We start from the raw sequence: 18,629 nt of genomic DNA on the forward strand, positions 1-18,629 counted from the left end.
CGAACAACACCACACAGAGCTATTCACATACTTAAGGCTGGGATTGAGCATATAGCTAAGTGGCAGAGTGCTTGCCTAACATGAAGTCTAGGTTCAGTTCTCAGTACCACCACAACATACAGAAACAAATGCAGGCTAAAGATGGCTGTACGCGTAAGCTAAGTAGGGAGTAAGAGGAAGTTAGGGAGTGCTGTGTTAGGCTGGCTGCAACTTATGTCTGAGTCCAGCGTAGAATGTCATTAGGAGGCCTTTGTGGGAAGAGTGGACAGAAGAGCCTCTCCCTCCATGAGCCATAGTCTGAGAACTGGTCTTGATAAGTTAGGGATCCTATTTTGTGTGTTTCCTCTTATCTGTTGAAGTAGGGGACATTGTATGCGTTGCATCTCTCAGTATAAATTAGAAACCTTGAAAATAAATGGTCCAAATGAAGAGACCCTGGGACCCACATCCATTCCTAAAGTGCTCCCTCCATGGTGTTGTGTGACCTCAGTTCTGGGCACACTTGTTCTGGTGGGGCCACTCATCAAGGGCAGATTTTACTTTCAACTTTGGCTTGTGCAGGCTCTTGGCTTGCTACTTTGAGTTTCCTCTCTCTACTGGTTAATTTAAAAGCTCTCAGGAGTGTGCTCTGTGGCCACCCAAGCCCAGGAGCTGCCTGTTTCCTGACTTCATCCACTGGGGTGTGTGTGTGTGTGTGTGTGTGTGTGTGTCACAGTGAACTCTACTCCAGCAATCTTGGGCCATGTGAATTCCTGACATTATGGGCTTCAGTGATAGGAAGCTAATTTGGCTGGCCCCTGTGTCTTTGTGTTGTGGAGCACGTTGTAAATGCTCACACTTAGAAAGGAATGTAAAGTGAAGGGCCAGAAAGCAAGGTCACTGCTATTGGATCTGTCACGGAATAACCCTGCCTTGCTTATCGTTATAAAAAGTCAGAGGCTGAAGGACGGGAAATATTTATTTCAAGCTATTGAAAGGAGGTGAGGTTTTCACAAGGGCTCTGTGATTCCTGATACCCAAGCATGCTTTTGATAAAAGTGGGATCACTTTGAGACCCATATGTCTGTGAGACTACACATTCATGGTACTTTTGTACTTTAGATAATTTACTATTTGAACTGATATGGCAGTCACCATTAGAATTATGGGCCACGAGTTCACAGCCATTTCTAGTGATATTCCTCACTTAACAATTCCTGAAACAGAATTCTATTCAGTTCTACAAGATGATTTTCTTTTGGTTGACAAGATAAATTATAACCTGAGCAGCGCAGATGTGAAGTTTCTTCAGATTACTTTTTTTTTTTTTGAAGTATAGTACACAAACAGAAAAATATATGTTAACTCAAAGATCAACTTCCAGGGGCTCAGGAAATGATAAAGTACTTGCCCTGAAATCAAGAGGCTTTGAGTTTGATCCCAGAACCCATCTTAAGAAATGACCCACAAGCTGCTAAATATACAGGTCGAAGATTCCTTAGGAGGCACACACAGTTAGATAGCCAGTTTATGGCTCAGAATTCAAATTCTCAGCCTCAGAGAGGCCTTGCTCCATGCCGTGACTCTCCCATGCTCTACCCCAAGGGTACCAACTGTTCTTTGCTTGTTTTAGTACCTATCCATATTACTTGTATTCTTCTTTTCTCATTGTTTATGAGACCGAACCATACCCTAGAATAAAGTTACAGGCTGTTCAGTCCCATGGCTACCTGGTATTCATTCTGTGTAGATATTCCATAAGAACATAGAAAGGCTCCTGAGTATGGCTTTTGTCAAACAGATGAAAAATAAAAAAAAAAACAAACCATACAAAACTGTTCTTAGGCTGTAGCTGGAACTGGGTTGACTGGGCTATGGCCTGTGGGCTTTAGTTTAAGTAGATGCTACCAAGTGGGATCCGAGTGAATGGAGCAGATGTTTCTACCAGCGATGTGAGGACTTAGGATTTTCCTCTCGGTGCTTGTCTGGGTTGGAGCTGGATATTAAGTCTGTTTTGTGTCGAGCTTGTTCTGTGAAAAGGAAGAGTCGTCGATGCTGGAAAGCTGAGATCAACCGTTGTCTGTCTTCACGCTCACCTCATTTTTCTTCTTCTCTCTATGAATGTGTGCTATGTACATTACCAGCTTGATGTATGGAATATGTTCCATCTGCATATAGACAACAAATGTGTGTGTGTCTTTTTTCTTCTACTACTTAAGCCATGCTGACAAGCCATCCTAGAGGCCTAATCAGGCTCCTACAATGTGGCTCTCACTGATACCATGTGTTGGCAGAGATGGAAAATACTTACTTCTGTACTTGAGGGAGGCCCCTCTGTTCTGCTACACATTATTAAGTCTCTTCAACACTGAGGTGGTGTCTGTTTCCTTTTGACTTTCTTATAAACATCATGCTCTTTTGCAGGCCAGTAAAAATGTCCTACATGCCTGTAATAGAGTAGAGGCTGTTCAGGTCATAGTTCCTGATAGGGTTTGTTTGTTTCTTTTGGAACTGAGTATTACTAAGTAGTCCTGGCTAGAGCTCACTTAGCCTTAGTGGCCTTGAACTCACAGAGATCTGCCTGCCTCTGCCTCCTCAGTGTTGGGGTTAAAGGTATCAGATCCCACACCTAGTTTGTAGCCCATTTTTAAAACTGTAATCTGCAGGGCCAGAATTCTTAAGCAGTTTGCCAAAGGTTTTCTTGGGTATGGATGGTAGCGGGGGGGGGGGGGGGGGACTCAATACAAAGCTGTGTGTTTGATTTTTCTCCTTTCAGGGGTGTGTGTGTATGTGTGTCCAGCTTTCCGTGTGTATGTGTGTCCAGCTTTCCGTGTGTATGTGTGTCCAGCTTTCCTGTCATAGGCATGCTTTGACTTTTTGCTTAAGAACCTTAGAGTAGGTTTAAACATTAAAGGTAATTGAACAATTCATCAGACTATCATTGGTAAAACAAGAAAAAGAGCAAGGGATTTCTTTTTATAGAAAACTCACTGTAATATTTAAGTCAGTGGCTATGGAAAGATTCTTGTGCTGTGAGATCTAAGATTTCAGAACATATAGGAGACTTTTAACACTGATAGAATTTTATAATGAAAATGAATTTTAATCATAATTAATAATTTAAGGTTCATGGATATTATTTAATCAATATGTTCTCTTTCTTTACAGGCAAGAAGAGACTGACAGGAGACTGAAAAATGTAAGCTGTATTTAATGGAGTGTTATAAATAGCTTTTCCTTTATATTCTGTAAAGTCATAATAGCTCTAAGAATACACGCCGAGTCACCGTTTCTAATTAAATTTTATCCAGAAACCAAACAGTTGAAGTCCAAGAGCGTGCATTAATGCATTGTTAGACTTCATATAGACTGGATTTGGGCATAAAATGGAAGATGAAGTTTCAAGGGTCGTTGTTCTATTTCTCATCTGACAACACCACACTCAATTTATAAGTTTTAGGGGAGCAAGCAAGAGATTATCAAATTAGACATTAAAAGAAGACACTGACTGCTTAAGAACTTTGGGTAATTATCAGTATAGACTGGCATCATGCCCTTAATATTCTATAATTATAAAAGAATACCTAAAAATAACAGCTCTATTTAAAAATATAGTCATCAAGCAATGAGAATTACTGACTTTAGGGGTTTATTATATAGTTCTATTGGAAAAATGTTGACATAAAAAGTTTCACTTGTGGGCCAGGGAGATGGGCCTCAGTGGGTAGAAGAGCTTCTTATACAAGCCTGGTGGCCTTTGGATCCCTGGAACCAGTGTAGGAAGCTGGATACAGTGGCGTGTGTGTATTCACAGTGCTCTTAGTGTGAGATGGGGGGTCAGAGACAGAGAGGCCCAGAAACTCGTGGCCAGCCATGCTTAATGGAGCAGCGAGCTACCAGAGAGACCCTGCCTTAAAACAAGCTAGGAAATGGGAATCGGCTTCCAGACGTTGTCCACCTCTGTGGTCCTGTGTGCATTCTTTCTGCCTCCCTCCCTCACACTTGCCCCCCTCACACCAGCCCTGAGTTTTACTTGTAGTTTACACTCATCCTTTTTTTGAGATAGCTTCTCATGTAGCCCAGTCTGATCTCATAGTTTTCATGTACACACATGACCTTTGAACTTCTGGTTGTCTTGCGTTCTGAGTGATGGGAGTCCAGGTATAGACCACTAGACCCAGTTTCATGCAATGCTGGGGACTAAACCCAGGGCTCCATGCACGCTAAGAAATCATTCTATTGAGCACTACTACCAAGCCTTGTGTGTTCTTCTTACTAACCCTTCCTCTTCAAGGGTAGAGTGTATGATTGCCTATTGAGTTCTGGGCCTTGCGATCTGAGAACCCACTATGAAACAATGAACTATATCACGAATAACTATATTTTACTGACCACATTCCATACCATACATCTAAGAGTCTGCTTCTTATCTGTGGTGTATTATGAATTGCAATTTATCCGCTTGCATTTGAACTGGTACTTGCATACCAACTTACTGGTCTTGTTCTTTCCATTTAGGTTTTGATAACTTTGTACTGGCTGGGAAGAAAAGCACAAAATAACCCCTACTATAATGGTCCCTATCTCAATTTGAAAGCTTTTGAGACTCTTTTAGGACAAGCTTTGACTAAGGTAAGGATACAATCAACATGGATATGTAATAACTTCTGTTACTTTATGACACTCTTCTGCTTCTCCTCTGTGGCAAACATGATGAGTTTGTCTGTCCTCTCTAGACAGGGCTGTGTAAGCAAGTTAGGGACTTGTTTTCTGGCTTTATATGTTTCTTCCAATAGAGTGGGCTATCTATTCCAGACCAGTTCCAATATATAGAATTTTATGTCCTTAATTTTAGGCAATTTGATGGCACACACATTCTTTTTTTATACACTATATAACTTAACTGTTTTTATACTCATTATGAACTCAACCTGCAGTAAAAAGGCATTTTTAGGGCTATTAACATTTATAGGCATTACTCAATTTCTTTATATTAATTTGTTCTTGAGGTAGGTAATTATCTCTAGTGACTACATTCCAATATCACCATGGTGCTTGTGTTCCTTGAAGAGTAATAACGTTAAATGAAACTGGGCCAAGTTTCACTTGTTTCAAGTGTTTGTTTCAAGACAGAGTTTCAAAATAATCTAAGTTATCTAAAACTTGCTATATTGCCAAAAATGATCTTCCTGCCTCTACCTCCTAACTGCTGGGACTGCAAGCATGAGTTATGACTGACTCCTGAGGAGGGTATATGTTTGTGTGTGTGCATGTGTGTGTGTATAGGGATGCACGTGAGAGTGTGAGAGTGCTGGTGACCTTGGTGGCCTGAAGAGAAGAGCATCAGGTGCCCAGGTGCTAGAGTTACTGGCATTGTTTATTGCTTGATGTGGGTGCTGGTAACTAAACTAGAGCCACAGATACTCTTAACTGCTCAGCCCAGAATTTTGTTTTTTACCTGTGTTGCTGCTCCTTCATCTTGCAACAGGCATTGGAAGCTTGTAGGCTATTTGAGAAGGACCAAGTGCTGAGAGCAAAATATACTGATTTTTCTGTAAAAAAAAAAAAAATCTGTATTTATAGAGCCCTAGTGGAAAAACAAATTTCTCTGTGGAACTATTCATCCAGAGTACTTTATAAGAATTGAGAGAAAAATAAATGCTCAAAATGATAAAATACCATTTATAAAGTAGTGCTTGCTTTGTGAGAGTTCTCTGGTGACTTTAAACAAGAAAGATATTTAGCGTTTGTTTCTGGCACATTGCGAGGATGAAATTCATGCAACTAGCTATGTTTCTATTCTAACTATGATTAGACTAGAGGAAGATTTCGTCATGATGAGAATACTTGCCTTCTGCTCTATCTATCCATGTTTTTCAAAACACTTTTCCTGCATTTAGCCACCCTTGTGCATTACAAAAAGATAGGATTATAAGGTTTCATTGTTGTTATTTTTTGTTTTTGTCTTTCTATTGTAAGAAATTGGTAGCCCTTTAGGAGAAGCTCAGTTGGTTCAATGCTTGCCATGCAAGGGTAAGAATGAGTCTGATCCCTCAAATTCATGCAATAATGTGGAGTGTGGTGATATGCATATGTTATCCCAGCACTGGGGAGGCTAAGACAGTAGGATTCCTGGGCTCTGGCCAGCCAGTATAACCTGCTAGGCTAACTCCTGACGAACAAGATATCCAGTTTTGGTCTCAAGAACCATAAAACAACCAAACAAACGCCAGGTGGACATCTCTTAAAAAACAACACTGGAGATTGGCCTCTGGCCTCTGCACACCTACCCTGCATGTGCTCGAACACTCGCACACATATGTGCACCCACACCTGTGTGCTGCATGTGTACAGGAACACAGAAGAGTTGCTCTGGACTCACACTTGTTGCATGAGGTAATTGAATTAATAGTTGAGATATTGCCATTTACACATATTGTGCTAGAAGTTGGAGAATGACTCATTTACCAGAGAGCATAATTGTCTGAGACTTGAGCACATCGGTCCTTGCTGTGGAAGAGAGTAAAGCTCTGGTGGGGTAATTGCAAGTGGTTTTGGGTACAAGGGGAACCTGGCTTCACAGTCATTTGAACTAAGGAGCTATGCAGTTAGAAGGTACAAGGGACATGGAATTGTGGACTAGTGTTCTTTATAGCCTTCCTAACTTTTTATGGCAGTGACTCAGGATGAGTGATTTCAGTGCAGTCTGTGCTAGGAATGCCTCTTTAAAGGATGTTTGCGCTCACCGATGTCAGAGTCAGTGTGGTCAGAAGATTTTTTTTTTTTTTTGTAGATAAAACTGTGGTTGTAGTCCTATTATCCCATTACCTGGTGAGAATAGAGACGAGAGGCATGCCAATCTATCATTTGTTTTGTATCAGTTCTTTTAAAATGTAAGGCATGACGTCCTCGACTGTACTTTCCCAGTTCCGACAGTGATAATGCCAACCGGAAATCGCAATGAAACCACACTCACTGAGAGCTGTTGTATTTGAGTCAGATTGTAATTTGCAGATGACTCATTTGTGGGGGACCTATCAGGGTGAAGTCCTTAGGCTGCAGGGACAGACTGAGTGATTTACAATGGTCACATAGTTACTAATCAGTCACTTTAACATTTATAAGATCAGAAGTCATTTGTGATTTACACTGATGTTTCCAAAAGTATGGAGTTATGTGTGTTTGAAAAGCCTGATGCATCTAAAGACTGACTTTAAAATGTCAGTCTCATAGCCTGAGACAGAGCCTGCTAGCTAAGCTCGGAGAAAGGTAGACCCTGGCCATGTTCACGCCAGGATGTTAAGATTAACAATGGCGGCATGAAATCTCTTCACTGGCCATTCTTGGCACTTCAAACACGCATCAGACAATTGACTCAGGAACTGAAGGATCTGATTTAGGCAGAAGTCTGCTTGAAACAGCTGCTAGTTATTTGTTCCAAGCACTTGCCAGCTTTCCTTCACATGTTGAAAGTATTCTGATAAATGTTAAGGCAAGAGTAACCCTTGCAAACCTCACATCGTTATTGTCTGACATCGTGTTTCCATTTTGGCGGTTTCTAATACTGTCTGCTCATCTACCTGCTTTTAATTAACCATTTGAAGATGAGTTCAGGTAACCCACCTCAATCTTATGTTCTCAGTGTCCATTTCTTAAAAAGGAAAAATGCTTTTCTGCCTAGCTTTAATGTGTACTTTAAAAAGCTCATCAATATTCATTGTCATTTAATATGGAATCTTTTTCCTCATGGTCTCTCAACTATTTTTTAAAAGTTAAAACATGATTTAATCAATGACTCTGTAGCCCTGATTAGTTAAATCACTTTGTGCTTCTGGAAGGTTGTGTGAGAATGAAAGACACACTCATGAGCACACACACACACACCCCAGTTAATTTTAATATGCCTTTGGGAGACCTGGTTGCCAGCATCTTATATCTAGGTTGTATAATGAGTAAAAATAAATAAATTCTGTAATGTACATGTACATGCTCACTGATCTTTATAATAACAAAATTCATTTTTTTTGACGGTTGATGGGGTTATAAAATGTCATTCTTAACTTATGTTTAACAAAAGCACCCCAGATATTTCCTGAAGAGAGAACAAGACATCCTAAAGATTTGCCTACCTTTGGGGTGTCAACATTAAAATTTTTTTCTTTGATTTCTTTCATCCCCCACCCCCCATTCTCTATCTCCTCTCTCTCTCTACACACACACACACACACACACACACACACACACACACACATACATATATATGTATGTATACACACACACACACACCACTGACCAGCATTTCAAGACTACTGTAATTTTGTTTTTATTAGTATTTTCATCTTATGTTTTGGTTATACAACTTTGTTAATAATTTTAGGTATTTTCTTATTATATGAAATTTTGAATACCCCCTTATTATACAGTTTGTGGAGAAAAAAAAAGATATACTTTTAATGGGTTTTGTTTTCTTCTTCTTTTGTTGAACAGAAAAACCCTGTCAACTTACCCTTCTTATTAATCAGAGCTTTTACGTCCCTGCAAGTTCATGTTCATTCTCTGATCTTTGTACCATGTTTCCTTCAGGCACTTGAAGATTCCAGCTGCCTGAAAAGAAGTGGTCGGGACAGTGGCTACGGGGACATCTGGTGTCCTGACAGAGGAGAATTTCCTGCCCCTCCAGGTAGCCACAGAAGGGAAGATTCCTTTGAGAGCTTGGACTCGCTGGGGTCCAGATCTCTGACCAGCTGTTCCTCAGACTTCACTCTGAGAGTTGGCAAGGAAGGTGAGTGGGTGTTGTGTCTTGCGCTGTGTGTTTCTTTTATCTCTTCGTATGTGAAGAGAAGATAGTAAAGGAGAGAAAGTAGAAAATGAAAATTATCCAAAGAGTTTTCGCCAGGATGAGGCTCTTCATAGGGCCGTGTTCTTAGGTATTTTTGTGGTGGTTCTTTCTTCTGTATTTGGACTTCTGAGGAGATGGTTCCTGGCTCACTGGGCCTGGATTTTGTTAGCGAGACTCTCTTGAGATAGAGATTGAGCAATAGATACCTAGTAAGACCCGTTAACTCAAATATCTAAACACAGAGTGCATTATAAGAGTCTGTAAAATGTCTGTTTTACTTCCTGGGTAGTTTCCTTTCTTGTCTTAATTTTACCAGAAGTCCTTAAGAAATACTAACGAGGAAAAGTAACTCAATGTTTCTCTAAGCTTTGACTAGCAGGGAGGTAGGACGCATCTTCCAACTGTGCTCTATGCTAATCCACAGCAGAGGGTGAGGCAATCAGTTACTCTAAGTCTTGTTGTGGGAAGGAAATGTCACTCAAGCTTGAAGGCTTGGGGTCAAACACTTCCCTGAAATGTATCTTCAAGGCTTAGAAGATTGCTCAGTGGTTAGAGCTGTTCACTGCTACTAAGCTTGAGTTCCATCTCTGGGACCCACATAGTGGAAAGAGGGAAAGAAAATCAATTCCTGTAAGTTCTCCTCTTCCTTCTACATGTGCATTGAGGCAAGAACAAGCACACATATATTCACACAGAATCAGTAATGATTAGTAAATTTTTAAAAGAAGAAATGCATGCCTCCCCCTTTCACACTGTAAAGAATTGTAAAGAAATACATGTCTTATTCCTGTGGCTATTATACCTAATATATTAATAGTTTCAAACTAAACATCCAGGTAGTCTTAGTTCATTCCATCTAAGTAGAAACCAAAGATAACAGTTCTTCAAATTCTGAGGCTATCCGTCAGTGACAGAGCACATGGCCAACTCCAGCACTTCCAAGACCAAGCCTTTTCCTTTTAAAGATGCCCTGAGCTTCAAGCATCATCGTTATCAGAACGGAAATGGGGGTTCTGATTGTGAAGTTGTATTCCATCTTTGAAGATTTTCAGTTTATTTATTATGGACATAAATATTTGACCCAAGACCTTTATTATGCAAAAATCTCAGACATCACAAATAATATGTTTGTTTTCTTAAAGTTAGTGAAGCATACCCAAACTAAACTCCTTTAGAGTAGAAAAATGTGAATGGCTTAGTGTTAACCTTTGTAACTGTCACTGTCTTTACTGAGGTGTGACTCTTTTAGAGTTCAGATGAAGATGCTCATACCTATAAGGAAGCCAATCTAAGTTTATAGTTCATCGGAGTAATCACAGTTATAAACGAAGCCTGAAAAATCTCAACCTACTGCGTTCCGTTGTCCTGACCGGGGAGCCTATGGAATGCTTTGTTTGAATTTATATCTACTTGGCAAAGTATAGCAGAGAGAAAGAAAGGTTGTGGGTTTGTGGCAAGTGTAGATTTATCATCAAAACGTACAGACCGACTGGTGTAAGGTCAACTCCTCCTTTATATGTGACCTATTCCTGGTGTGTGTGATGCAAAGCAGAGGGCCCCACAGTCTCAGTGCAAGGGAACCTTGTTTAAGGGCTGGACAGGTAGACAATTCTAAGTAGGGGAGTGGGAGGGAACTGGGTTCCAGGAGAATGAAGCTTTTCTGTGATTACTGTATTAAAATTCTGCTACCCACACAATTATAGTGGGTGGTAACCACACTTAGGATAATATTTTTAGGATTAGAAAATTGTGCATGTAATGAGCTTTATATGAAAACATATCAGGAGTGGTATTTGTATATAGGCTTAAAAATAATATTTTTAAGTTTAAAACTTCAAAAAACAAATGGAATGTGATTTACAAATTTTACTAGTAGGTTTTAGTAAGGAAAGCAACTTTTTTTGTTGTTCTTTTAAAAGAAAGTGTTAAACAAACAAACACATACACACACAAAACAGGGAAAGTAGCTTAATGACTCTGGTTGTCCTGGCTGTGGCCATCTTTCCACCCAGACTCCCCTTTCACTCGTTCTTGTGACATAGCTATGTCAGACCACTTCCTCTGAACCATATTGGCATTGTTTGCTGTTCATTCCTGCCTGGCAGGTGACAAAGGCAAACTGTGTTAGGTCAAGTTAACCTGGCTGGTGTGCTGACAGCCAGTAGCTATGAGGGGAGACGCCTTCTGCAGCCAGGAGGAAGCCTGCAACCCTTACCAACTACTGGCGTTTTACAAGTGCACTGGAGGCAGGGAAGAAGGGACAGGAAGGAGTTTACTGCAGGCGACTTGTGTAGTTACTCTCTCTATTCTTATTGGGTTTTTAAGAGCTGTTTTTTCCCTCCTTCTTCTAATTAGAGAATATATTATTATCTGTTTCTGTCTATCCTTGGGATCTATCACAAATACTTTCTCATTTTCTCCTTTCCCTTTTCCTCCTTCTCCTCTCCCTTCTTCCCTTCTCCCCCTCCTCTTAACAACCCCTCCCCCTTTCTGTTAAACCTGCTTTTAAGTAGAGTTTTAAGCACAATTCCTGGTTTCCATTACAGCTTCTGTGCTTATCAAGTAAGCTTTAGTTTGGTGCTCTCGTGTATGCATAAGATATAATTCATTAGGACTTCAGATGTCATCTAGCCTGTCTTCTCTGGTGTAGGATTCATGTCCCTAAGAGTGGCCTTACAGGGGTCTGTCTATCACCATTGAATCTTGTCAGTCTTCCTTTGGTTTCTATGCTTGACTGTTACTTCCTGGAAATCTGATGGCTTCCTGCCTTTTGTTATATTACTGAGTTCCTGTAGACTTGCGCTATCTCATTGGATTTTATCAGGTGATATACCTCACCAAATTTATGAAGCACTGTGGTGTCAAAGAAGGTTGGAAAGAGAAGGGACTGTCCAGGGCTTGGGGGATTTATTTGCTTATCATGGCTGCAGAAGAATGTACTACGTGTGTGCCTCCAGTGGGAAGGCAAGTCCCTCCTCATGGGTCTTATCACAACTTCTTGACAAAGTTCTAAAAATATTCAGGCCTTTCAGCAGCAGCCCTGGGTTTCCAGGGGAGAGGAGAATATGCTGAGGGAAGGGGCTTCAGCAGGAGAGCCCTGGAGAGTAAAGCAAGTTTTTGTGCCGTTATAGGTTGCGAAAGTGACATCGATTGGGAATTTACATTCAAAATGCAGGATTATAACAAAGATGATATGTCCTACCGAAGGATTTCAGCCATTGAACCAAAGTCGGCTCTCCCATTCAATCGTTTCTTGCCGAACAAAAGCAAGCAGCCGTCCTATGTGCCAGCACCTTTGAGGAAGAAGAGGCCAGACAAACATGAGGATAACAGGAGGAGCTGGGCAAGCCCGGTCTACACAGAAACAGACGGAACATTTTCAAGGTAGTGTCATGGGATGTGGTTCCGGAGTGCTTTCTGGATTTGTGGAACTGTTTAATGAGGTTTAACAAGGTTAACAAAATGGCTAGTTAAAGTATAGCTTCCACCAATGGGAATTTCTTTTCTTACCTCTGTTTTCAGTCCTATGTTGAAGACAGTTATTGTGTTTCAGAACGCCAGCATCCAATGACCAGATGCATGCCCTCAGTTTATTGGTGTGTTTCAGCTCACTGGATGACCGATGTGAGCTCTGCTGTGTTCTTTCCATTGTTTTTCTTTCGTGTTGATAGCAGTGGACATGAAAAGAAACTCTTTACTGTCCCACCGACTTAGCAGAGTAAAGGACGATTTTTCCAATCCATCTTTCAGCACAGAGCCTCGTGGTTCTGAAAGCGGGGTTGCCTGATGTGTTTTTGGATTGACTTAGCCAACCAGAGATTCCATGTGGAAAAGAGACCTGAGGGTTTCATCTCATAATCCACCTCTGTCAACTCTTGTCTTTGAGTATTTTCTCTTGATACGCTAGCCTCTTGGCTACATACACTAACAAGGTCAGACATCTATTTATCCTGGGTCTGGGTATCCATGTTGCTGCTGACTGCATTAAACAAAAGCAACAGGTAATGCTCTTAGAATTCTTCTTTCTCTTAACATAGCCCTGTGTATCTAGCTTTTCTCTAGCTAAAGTGAGGTGATGCTGTAATGTCTGACTTTGGCCCTAGGAGCTGTGGTGTTGAGATGCGGAGTTAACGTATTTCCTTCACAGGGGTGTAAGCGTTGAGAGAGAGGGTAGAGTGCATGCCTTTCGGGTTCTTCGCCACAAACTGCTCACACAGTATTTTAACCTGGTTGGATATTTTGAACAGTACCCAGAGGAGAACCTGGGGTCCCAAGATGGAGACCTGGCACACAGTCCAAGAAACTTCCACCTCCTCTTGGTGTTTAGAAGAGGAAGAGGAAAAATTCACGCGCATGCCCAACATTGTGAAGGATGATCTGTATGTGCGGAAGCTTAGCCCAGTCATGCCAAGCCCAGGGAGCTCTTTTGATCAGTTCCTTCCCAAATGTTGGACTCCAGAAGATATGAACTGGAAAAAAATTAAAAGAGAGACTTATAAGCCATGGTATAAGGAATTTCAGGGATTCAGGTTTGTCAATGCATGCTCCTGGTGTTCTCTGTCCCAGTCCGGTGGAGTCTGTGTCTTGTTTTTTTTTTTTTTTTTTTCAGTTAGGGAGCCCGAAAGCTTGACTTGCCCTTTAACATCTGTAGAACTCTGATAATTAAAGAAAAATGTTTAAGTGTTATCCTTAGACTATACATGGGGGCGTATGCCTAGAATCTTAGCACTCTGGAGGCTGAGGCAGGAGGATTAAAAGTTTGAAAAAAGTCTTAAGCTTCAAAATGAGGCTCTGTCTCTAAAAACAAAACAAAAGAAAACAAAACAAAAGGAAACTTTCTGACCTACTTGTAAACTCCCTTCCACCCCCTGAGGGTACTTTTTTTTTTCTTTTAATAAACTGCCTGTGGCCTATATTTCTATTATTAAAACACAACAACAATAACAGCAGCACAATAAAATATTCCAGATTCTAGACTTTAAAAGGCTCCCCCCCTTTTATTTCTATCTCAGCATTTGATTTCAAAGCTTACATTCTTCATTTCTTTCTTTGCTTCCTCCACCCCTCACCCTTTTCTCCTTGTCACTTCTCGGCAGAAGGAATTCTGACTCTGAGAATGAGGATTCGGGCTCTTTCCAAAGCTCCACCATTTTCAGTAGACTAGACAAGGCAGACCATAGGTTAGACAGCAACTACCAAAGACCTTCACTCTTGCTGGAGCTAGCTACCAAACACACTATGAGGTCACGGGACACCCATGCAGCCAGGAGGACCAGCAGTGCTTTGGAGGAATCCAGGTGCACCTGTCTGCATGAGCTACCTGCTTGTGGCTGACCAGACACCTTCTTTGACTGCTTCTGCTGCTACTTTAACCTAGAACCTGAGTACTGAGCCATGGGAACGTAACGACACAGGGTAAAGGCACGGTGTGTAACAAACACCCTGCCTTCTGCATGAGGGTGTTGCCGAAAAGTTGGTAGAAATCAACAGGCTGTTAAAACAACAGTGTGCACAATGGTTAATACGCAAGAATCCTATTGAGAAACCATTCCAAAATTGCTTTTTAAAATATTATCTGAATTTACTGTTGTGCTGGGTATGGAGATGTGGTGAAAGGAAATATTTTTAGGTAGGCACTGGGAAGGGCAAGTCTGGAGAAGACAAACCTAAACCCACCTCGGGGTCTTTTCTAAGAATATAGACCAGTTTGTTATTTCTACTTACCACGATGTGCACTACAGCATACAGTATATATGATGGCCAACTCTTGATCACACATCCTCTAGGGAGGGGACGAGCCACTGTGGATAATGGAATTAGAAAGCTGGTACAAGGAGCGGTGCCCAGGCCTGGGCTGGGAGGTCCACTTGATTTGAGTTGTAGGTCAATGACTTGACCTTGATAGTATTCACTCTTCCTGGGAGGATAGCCTCGTGTTTCTTTAGATGATGCCCCAGGAAAGTCAGAGACTAGTTTTGAATATTTGTCTTGTTTGTAATACTCCTTTCCATCGCTCCTAAATTAACCCCCGCCCTCCATAAACCCCGATGACTACTGGTTGGTCTGCTGTCTTTCTCCTCATACTTATTACGATTCTCCCTCCCTTTTCTCTTTTCTGTGCATCAGTCAGTTTTTATTGCTTCAGGCCCTCCAAACCTACTCTGATGACATCTTGTCCTCGGAAACAAGTGTCAAACTCGATCCTACCTCTGGCCCCAGGCTCATAACTCGCAGGAAGAATCTCTCTCCCGCACCAGGCTATCGAGCCCATGACCTTGAGCTGCCAGCCCTAGATCCCGACTTAGAAAATGACGATTTCTTTGTCAGAAAAACAGGGGCTTTCCATGCAAATCCGTGTGTCCTTCGAGCCTTTGAAGACTTTAGAAGTTTCTCGGAGCCGGACGATGCCGTGGAACGAGATATAATTTTGCAGAGTCGGGAAGGTGAACTTGTACTTCCAGATTTAGAAAAGGATGATATGATTGTCCGTAGGATTCCAGCTCAGAAGAAAGAAGTGCCCCTTTCTGGGGCCCCGGATAGGTACCAGCCAGTCCCTTTCCCTGAACCCTGGACCCTACCTCCAGAAATCCAAGCGAAGTTTCTCTCTGTGCTCGAAAGGACACGCGCACCCAAAGAAAACAGCACCGGCTGTAGAGTGTTAGTACCTTCCTACCGACAGAAGAAAGACGACATGTTGGCTCGCAAGATCCAGTCTTGGAAGCTGGGGACTGCTGTACCTCCCATCAGTTTCAAGCCTGGCCCCTGCAGCGAGGCCGACCTGCAGAAGTGGGAGGCCATCCGGGAGGCCAGCAGGCTTAGGCACAGGAAGCGGCTGATGGTTGAGAGGTCAGAGTGTGTTTCTGCAAGGAGTTGGCTTGTGATGGATGCTCTTGTGTAACTTTCCTTATTGAAAAAAAAAAAAAAAGCCGCATCCATTTTTCAGCTCTGCATGCTGTGTGCCGTTTTGAAGCATCCTGTTTAAAAAAAAATTATTTGGCTTTGAGAAACTTTTAGTCAGTTCATGGAAGAAGTGCGATTCCATAGTTGCTCACCTTAGGCTGCTTGGAAAAGGTATATGCAAAGCTTGCCCCTGGCTTCAAAGAGTCCATTAGTACATTCTGATGTGACATTGGATAAAAATATTTTCTAATTGTGTCGGCAGGTTTTTATCATCATGTTTACCACTTTTGTGGCAGTCTTGCTGTGGTTTGGTTTTATGTGTTTATCATATTTTGCAGTGTCTTTTTTTTTTAACTGAGCTAAATATTTTCTGAAAACTTTGTGATTGCAGATTTCAATTTAAGTCGATTTTTGTGGTCATTCTAGGTTTTGTGAACTGTCAGTTTGTAGCATTTTTATTTATAAAGTTCAGTGCAAATTCCATTAAAATGCATGAGTCTGTCAAATTATTTGTTTGTAGTTGTGGCCATTTCTGTAAAACGAGCCACGTGGCTTCCTGATAGCTCTTCAGCTTGCTATAGGTGGGGAACGGGCAAATTTGACCAGGCTGAATACAGCAAAATGGCCCTAAATCTAACTTAGCTCCTGGCAAGCGGAGGCCTTTTCTTATGAACTTTTCTTATGGAGTAAAAAAAAAAAAAAAAAAATTACTTTCAGAGTAGTAAATTTAGAAAATGTTGATATTATTTGACCTTAGTTCGTTGACATTGGAGACTGACTAAAAGTTGAAATATTTAAAAGTTGATATTTAAGAAGCAGCTAAGGGCGGCCGGTTCAGATTTGCCCATTTTCAGTTAAACTCAGGTTAAAGACATCAAGTACTTAGAAGCGAACACCACTGGAGAGAATGGCCCTTTTTAATGTTTGGTTTTTTGGTTTCTTAGACTCTTTCAAAAGATCTATGGTGAGAATGGGTAAGTGTATGGTTCCCATTAAAAATAACCCCTCCTATCTGTTTGTCTCCTCTGTAACTCACTGCACCTCTGTCCTGGCATGTCACTAAATGGGTGCTGTGTGCAGTGCATGGGACTTCTACTTACTTTTTATTAACATTGCAACCCCATAGCAATATTTTTGTATTTAAATGTCCAATGCATGAACTGTTGTATAAAGCAATATCATTTATTTATTTATTTATTTTTGGCTGTATTAAAATTTAACTCCACCACTTTTTCTTTTTCATTTTCTTTTTTAATGTAATAACTGAAAGTCACAAAGCATCGGGCTAAGACTACGCTCATTTTGCTATATGATTCCTACAATACACTAAGCTTTGGTTTCTTTTTGTTGAAGGTCTCCCCCACAAATTACGTCTTTGAGAGCCTGTGATAGGAAAAGATATTACTGCTTACTTAATGTTAGAACTCAGGTAGCTGGCAGAATCCACACACTTAGCTCCTGAGGAATTTTATTAGTGGGCACAGTTAATAGTTTTCGGAGATACTTCCAAGATTCTTGATTACGGTAGAAATTTAACTGTAATGTAGCTGCCTATAAAGAACAAACTAGACTTTTCAAAACTATAAAAAGTAATCTTGGTCATTTCCGATATTGTTACAAGAAGTATATTTAAATTATTTCACAGATTTGGTCTACCGGTATTTAAAATTCAGTGGCTAAACATGTCAGTGTAATATAAATCTGATTGTCTCACGTGTTTTCCCAGTTCTAGACTATTTTAGGCTGTTGTTCATTCTCAATGCAGTTTTACCTGGCTTTCTGTAACTGAAATCAATTGGTAATAGTCTTTGAGGAGGAGAGGTGAAGGACACTCAATATTTTAATGAGCCTTAGGAGTTGAGTTTTGTCCCCCTTAACATGATTTGTCTAATCTCTCTGAACCTCTAAGTTTAATAGTATTTAATAGTGTTAATAGTTTGGAAACTTTAGAAGCTACCAAGATTGCCAACAGAATTCACGGTAAGAACTCTAGATGTTGGAGACACGACTGAGGGATAGGCAGCTATTGCCGTTACCCTTCCCAGTTGGCGTTTGAGGGGGAGGAAATTCGTTTTTGGCATAACACTTCAATATCTGTTTATCAGTGCATCGCAGGAAAGCTGTTCTAACTTGATTTAAAATCCCCTTGAAGCTTCAAGCGTCCTGACGTTATAACTTTCGTGAGGAATGTTCATTCGGCTTTGTAGCATAAACATATCTCTAAAATAGGTTTCCTAAGGGGGTCTAGGTACCCAGAGAGTAAATACTTGGAGGTGTGTGGTAAGTATGTAACTATCTCTGACTTGGCCCTACCTATTTGTTCTTAGTGTATCGTTGTGATGAGACTTGAATTACCCAGGGCAAGAGTGGGTTTCATGGTAGAATTCATGCCTAGCTTGCCCGTGGCTATAGGTTCAGTCCCCAGTACTATGCACCCACCCTTACCACAGACACCCATAAAGAAAATGTAAACATTCAACCTCAAAATGCTGAAGGATCTTTTTCTTAACCGTACCAGTCGGCAGCACATGCTTCCAGTCAGCACTTCCAGGTATTGGACTTAGCTGTATTGGTTATCAGCATTTGATTGAAAACGCTATTTAAAAACAATCCTCCTGTAGTGTTGGGCTAAGGTAACTATACACATACAGCAAGATAATCAGTTAATTGAGACTAATGAATATTACATGACTTGTCTGATAATGGGGCCTCATGTGTCTTAGAAAATGCAACTCTGTTTAGAAGCAGTTGTAAGTTTATTTAATTTCCCCCTTTTTCTTCTATTTTTTTTTTTGTTGTTGTTCAAGTTACCAGTGATTTCCTTATATCGATTTCTTGCAATGAGAGTAAAATATAAATTAAAAATGAGTTACCTATAGTGACTCCATTTTACATTTATGTTGAGTGAACT

The 18,629-nt window shown here is 40.8% G+C and overlaps 1 protein-coding gene across 14 annotated transcripts in view; it reads left to right on the plus strand.

Annotated features, from left to right (window-relative positions):
• The window catches only part of Lmo7 (LIM domain 7), a 206,428-nt gene that overhangs the window by 141,010 nt on the left and 46,789 nt on the right, over positions 1-18,629 (plus strand). For 6 of the 14 annotated variants that reach the window (XM_029469225.1, XM_029469229.1, XM_029469224.1 and 3 more), the window contains 8 exons: positions 3,148-3,178; positions 4,498-4,611; positions 8,563-8,761; positions 11,950-12,202; positions 13,066-13,347; positions 13,915-14,115; positions 14,945-15,664; positions 16,663-16,692. In XM_029469225.1, the coding sequence (XP_029325085.1) occupies positions 3,148-3,178; positions 4,498-4,611; positions 8,563-8,761; positions 11,950-12,202; positions 13,066-13,347; positions 13,915-14,115; positions 14,945-15,664; positions 16,663-16,692 (1,830 nt within the window). The remainder of the gene's footprint in view (positions 1-3,147; positions 3,179-4,497; positions 4,612-8,562; positions 8,762-11,949; positions 12,203-13,065; positions 13,348-13,914; positions 14,116-14,944; positions 15,665-16,662; positions 16,693-18,629) is intronic. The other 8 variants (XM_021181949.2, XM_021181951.2, XM_029469228.1 and 5 more) reach the window with 4 other exon arrangements.

The sequence above is a fragment of the Mus caroli genome, chromosome 14, assembly GCF_900094665.2.
Source record: "Mus caroli chromosome 14, CAROLI_EIJ_v1.1, whole genome shotgun sequence".
NCBI classification, from domain to species: Eukaryota; Metazoa; Chordata; class Mammalia; order Rodentia; family Muridae; genus Mus; species Mus caroli.